Genomic DNA, 5,926 nt, shown 5'->3' with positions numbered 1-5,926 from the left:
AGCGGTTCACCTTGGCATGCAGCATCTTTGCCAGAGGCCAGCAAGTACTGATGCTGCTCTGAACAGAACCACATCAGAGGGCAGCACGAACAAGCTGCCTGGGACACACACAGCTGTATGGTGCTCAGCCAGGGCAGGCTATACATGCAGGCTCCCCCTGTGCCCAGTAGCTGATGCATGGAGAACAGTCAGGTGATGAAATCCCAAGCACAAGCACAAGCAAAAGCACTGAGGAGAACCCTGCCCAGGTCAAAGAGTTTCTCACCTATTGCCCCTGAGCCCTGCACACCCCACAGCTAGCCTTGGCATGCACTGAACAGCTCCAGTTGTCTCCTGCTTGTTATCCATGTGAGAGGATGACGGTGTTGCCATGAAGGCAACAGATGGGTCAGCACCTGGCAAGTCCATAATCTTCTCCATCACCTGGGGAACCAAGCCTGCCCAAAGTCATGTTCAGGCAGTATTTTCCCAGGCCTCCCAATGCACAGGCAGAGTGTGCATGTGGTGCTAAGGAATATCTGGAGCAGCCTTAATGCTGGCAGGCAAGCTGGGCCTGAGCACAGAACAATGAGTATCATTGCAACAGCATCCAGCTATAGGGGTTTCCAGACCTACCTCCAGGATTGGGCACATAGCATCTGCTGTGGTACCTCCCAGCACCTTGCAGAACTTGTAGAAGGACTCCAGGTAAGCCTGGAAAAGAAAGGACAGGTGAGGACTCTCCTTCACAGGTTCACCTAGTGCCCCACAGGGCCATTCAGCAGAGGACAGACAGCAAGCAGGGATGCTCCCAGAAACACAGGAGCTCCCACTCCACATGAACTTGGATGCCAAACCCACACAAGGAACTGTGCTTCTGCAGGAGCTGGAGACGTGAAGGGTTGTGGTTGGGTTGGTTCACGTGACTGCATGATTTTACTGCAGGCAAGAGCCCCTAGCAGCAAAGTTAAAGCCCATTTTGCTCCTTTGAGTTGTCTAACTCCACCACATTTACTGAAGTCTCACATGGTTTCCTGACCCTGCTCTGGCCTCCAAAAACATGCCAAGCCACATAACTGTAGCTGCAAAACCTAGGCTCAGAAAGTACCGCTGTGCAAGTGGAGTCAGGAGATGAGACAGGACATCTGTGAAGGAAACCAGCCATCCTCTGCAATCCTCTTTTCACACTGCAGCTGCTTCGTCATCATCCCAACTGGAGCACTGCAGAAAACATGTAAGACTAAGCACAGCCACGCTGCCTCCAGGAAACGTAATCCTTTGCAGAGATACAGTATAAGCCAGCTGGAAGATGACTGTGTCTCCCAGGGGGAGCCTGTGAAGGCTGTGCATGGCTAAAAGTACTGTTCAGCAAAAACTTTCTCAGAAGTCATCATGTGATAAAATACCTCCCTGGACAGAGCACTGCAACTAGAATTACTTATAAGGGATGGAATAAAATGATGCTGAGACATCACAAATCTCTGCTTTACCACAACTACACCAGGACTGAAGATGGACCAAGAATGCATGTGTTGGACACCCTCAGCCTCTGCACTAGGATAGCACCTGGATTACTATGTTCTGTAAATATTTGCTACCACACAGTGCAAGAGGACACTGCTGGGTGAGCATCACACAAAGAAACATCATCTCCAGCGCTTGCCACTGCTCAAGTGCAGGAGAGCACAGAGCATCAGCCTGCAGTTACCACAGGAACAAGGACACGGATAATGGACTTTGCCTGAGGCCAGCAGAAGAGGGAACCTGGATGAGAGTGTCAGTCACTACTTATGCCCTTCCCAGAGTTCACACTCAAATATCCAGCGCTGAATGAGGATCCAGTATCACAGACACCATGGGAACACAGACTGTAGAAACGTTGCACTGGGTACACCCACCGTGTACTCTCCAGTGTTCTGAACCCCTCAGCCCAGAAACAGTTGTGTCTTTGCATCTAATAATTCTTAACGCACTTTTATTTTCATGAACCCTCTATTTTTATTTACCCTCTACCTCCTGCTAGTCTCATCAGTCTGTCACATGCAGCCTAAAGGGAGACCTGTGGCTTTGTACAGCCACACTAACTTTTCCAACACTACCTACAGCTACCACATCTTGGATTCACTTCTCTTCTAGGTGAGGAACCGTAATTTTTTTTTGCAGTTTCCTATGCAGAAGCCCTTGTACCCAAATCCTTAAACAAGTCCTCCTTAGCAGCTTCTCCTGTCCCACTGTTCATATTCAAAGATGAGAGAAGAGAGGAATGAGCATTTAGAACAAACAAGTCAGATGTATGCAGCAGCACAGTGATATTTGTGCAGTTCTTTTCTAATGTTACGAACAGATTACCTTGGAAAAAGACACTTCCTTAGGGCAATCAGAACCTAAGATTACATTTAGTAGTAGAAAGGAACAAGGAGACCCTCACTGTACAAGCAGGGTTAGGATTACCTCCTTGCCTCTCCCATATACCACTCCACATTTATCCACATTGATCTGCCTGCTGTATTTTACTGTCCAGTCACAAACCTCCTTCAGCTGTTTCCTACAAGAAGGTCAACAGCAAAGGCCACTAGTCAGCCAGCTTCACTTCAACATATCCATTAAAGATATGGCAAAAAGGTAGTAAGCATCGAAGATAACAATGCCAGCGTGCCTCCTCTGCAGGACTCCGCTGCTGACTGCCCTCTACACTAAAAGCTGACCACTTAACTTTTAACCTCTGCTCCCCATCTTAACCATACTTCCATTCAAGAACCTTCTCACTTGTTAGTGCTAACAAGAAACCTTTGTATTTGCTTTCCTTTTATGAATCCTGCTCAAAGCTTCTGTCTACATGCTCATGGATTCCTTCAAAAAACCTCCAGTAGGTCTGGGAGGTAGCGCTTCCCCTTCCCATACCGACTCCTTCAGGCCATGGGCATCCATCCCAGGCACCCGCTCCTCAGAGCGGCTCTGTGCAGATTTCCATCCTGATTTAATTTCCCTCATTTGCCTGTGGAAACCATTTGCATTGTCTTATACATTTTCCAGTCCCTGGGGAGAGAGGTGGATTCAAGTGAGATTCTGTAAGCAGCAGTGACCTTTCCACCCTCACATCCGTCTGATTTGTTACTGACAGAGCTCCTGTGTTCCCTGGGGGCTGCTCTTCAGCAAGAGCCAGTCCCAGCACATACCAAGAGATATCAGGCATCCACGCTTCAATTTGGAGGTAGGAAGAGCAGAATGCAAAGCAGTATCAGGCCTCAAAAAGGAGATGGGAAAGGACGTAGCAGGTGGGACCCAACGAGATGCCCCCTATACTCCCCAACCTGTTTGTCCTGTGCACAGAGGTCTGCACCCTGTAACACTGCAGGTATTTATGCTAACAGGCTACCTCCCACCATTACAGCAAAAGACCAGTACATGCCAGAGGCCACACGTAGCTGGGCATGACTGCTGACACGCAGCTCCTTCTCCTCTCCCTTCACCTTCTTCCCTTCACGCCTGGCCTGTTCTCTGCCTCTCCCACCAGGCCATGGCTTCCTTGGGAAGCAGAGGTCACACTGACTGCAGACTGGCTGTGACCAGCCAAAACAACACTAGCAGATACAATCTGCATCCCACCCTTAATCCAGAGAGTCAAGATGGAGCGATAGCCACAGCCTGCACATAAACACATGCTTTGATACTGCCAGCTAAAACCAGACAGGGCCTGCAGAGATGACAGCTCCCTGTGTGGACTCAGGACAACGAGATCCTTAGCCCTTCCTCATCCCTATACCAATACGCCCCCAGCCTGCAGGACTCCTCCACCCCAGCTGCACCTTTTACACTGCTGTACTGAGAGCACCTAACCCCCAACCATGGCCACCGACGGCTTGAGCAGGCTGTTGGAGGCTCTTCTAGAAGAGCTCAAGAGAGAGAGCCATGCCTGTGAAAGTCTTTCAGCCATGTTAAGATCTGGCCACCGTAGGCCTTTGAATGCACTTAACTACACATCTAAACTCGTGTGGTTAAGGAGTAGCCTTCTCCTGCCTGCTTGGGGCCTGAGGAAATTTAAAGACATAAATTCTGCAAAATGTCTTGCACAGACTCTTCAGTTTGACAGCTTAAAAAAAACCAAAAAAACCAACCAAACAAAAAAAAAATGCAAACCAAAACAACACCCCCCTCTGCCTGCCTCACTAATGTAATTCTGCAGAGCTGGGTTATTGGATGGCAGGGACCTCCAAGTGCACTGTCTTTAATTTCCAGTGGATGCAACTATTTCTTGGTCATGTTTACTCTATCACCACTCCAGGGAAGAAAAAGAGAGAAAAAGCAAAGTTACTAAGTCCACTCCAAGAGGAAAATACCCTCCCATCTTTGGCTGAAGAAAGCCAACCTAGGTTGGAGCTCCTGACCCAAGAAAGACCTGTAGTCATACTAGGAATAACCAGGCAAGTTAACATCTCTTTCCTTTCCTACAGACTCACTCACCTTATACAGCGTGTTTCGAATTATTTCAATATTCATTTCATCCAGGTCCTGTTCAGATATGCAATCTTGGAAGAAAGCAGCTGAAACAGAGCCACAGACAGAGTTAGCATTGCCCTAATCAGATCCATACCCAGCACTTTCCAGACTCTTCAACAATACCAGGCAAAAGCACACTCTGTGTTGAGCTTGTCTCTCCTAGGCCAGGCCCTTATCTTCAATAGCCACCAAATTGCCATGATTCAAAACCTCAGGCTCCACAGGCCACAATCATTTTGGGGGCTCTCCCATGGAAGTCTTTCTTCACCCGTTAGTCCTATGGTTTGCTTAACAGCCTGTTCTCAGCTCTAGACCCCAGCATCAGTGCCAGAGCAGCCTGTGTTCAAAAACAAGCAAAACCCAAACTCTTCCTAGATGCAGGCATTCAGAGGTGACAAGACAGCTTCCCAAGTGCCTGCTTAGGCATCTGTGAGACAGCAGCTAGCAAGTCCTGAGGAGCTTGATGCTTTTCCTTCCTTCTCCAATGAGGCATGGAGATGTCACAGCTCCTACAGCCCATAACACGCCATGGTTGGAGTCAGGAACTGTTTCTCCTGGTCAGGCCTATCAGTCCCATTTTCCACCTCTTCCAATGACTTCTATTTCTCTATCTGGAGGTAAGAAACAGGAGACAGGATGAACTAGTGGGTTTTGGTAGGATGCTCAGCCCTACATACTTTGCCAAAGTATCTCTGGGAAGGAGTTTGAGAAGATGTTTCCACCTAAGAACACAGATTTCACACCTAACACATCTTTATCTGGAGCTTGTAGTACCATGAGTCTTGTACATTTAATGTAACATAAGGCTGTTGTGCTCTTGCTGACAAGCAAGTGATACAGTAAGACCCATTGACAGGACTTTTAATGACTTCTTCAACCCTCACTCAGCAACCAACTTTGCTGAATTTGCTACATAGAGATGTATGATCTTTCTCAGATTACACAGTCCAGCTGTGGGTAAGGGCACTGCACTCATGGCGAGAGCCTGACCAGTGCTCTGCTCTGTGTGACAAACCAGGTATGATAAAGGCTCACACCTCTGATGTGCACCACTTCTATAGCAGCCGGACTGTGGGTCTAGACAGCCCTGAACAGGGGTCAACCTTCATCAAGGTTTCTTTGCAAGAGCAACAGAGACCAATGCCACGTAGCTGGAGGAGCACTGCTCCCTTGTTTGAGCAAAAATGAAAACAGAGTGTGCCAGGACTAGTTTTCACTACAAGACTCCCTGGCTAGCCTAGCTAGCAAAGCAGTGGCTACTTCAGAGTAGCAGAAGAATGAGAACACAGCTATTTCAGTTCTTGGCCCTCCAATATCCCAAATTAAGCTAACTGCAAGTCTTATTTTGCTCTGCTAACCTATGAAAGCCATTTGGGGTTAGGCATTCCTACCAAGCCACATAGCTACTCAAGTACTTTTAGGAGATAGAGCTGCTGTTTCCTTGCGTGTG

At 48.1% G+C, this 5,926-nt stretch overlaps 1 protein-coding gene across 1 annotated transcript in view; it reads right to left on the bottom strand.

The window, feature by feature from the left end:
* ATP6V0D1 (ATPase, H+ transporting, lysosomal 38kDa, V0 subunit d1) overlaps nucleotides 1-5,926 on the bottom strand; it is a 35,309-nt gene that overhangs the window by 1,993 nt on the left and 27,390 nt on the right. The window contains exons 4-5 of the mRNA XM_010022734.1: nucleotides 4,441-4,520; nucleotides 603-693 (exon numbers count right to left, since the gene is read on the bottom strand). Coding sequence (XP_010021036.1) covers nucleotides 603-693; nucleotides 4,441-4,520 — 171 coding nt within the window. The remainder of the gene's footprint in view (nucleotides 1-602; nucleotides 694-4,440; nucleotides 4,521-5,926) is intronic.

Source organism: Nestor notabilis, unplaced genomic scaffold (genome assembly GCF_000696875.1).
Source record: "Nestor notabilis isolate BGI_N333 unplaced genomic scaffold, ASM69687v1 scaffold12939, whole genome shotgun sequence".
Taxonomy (NCBI): domain Eukaryota; kingdom Metazoa; phylum Chordata; class Aves; order Psittaciformes; family Psittacidae; genus Nestor; species Nestor notabilis.
Note: the sequence above shows the minus strand (reverse complement) of the source record. Positions and strands in the feature narration are given on the sequence as shown.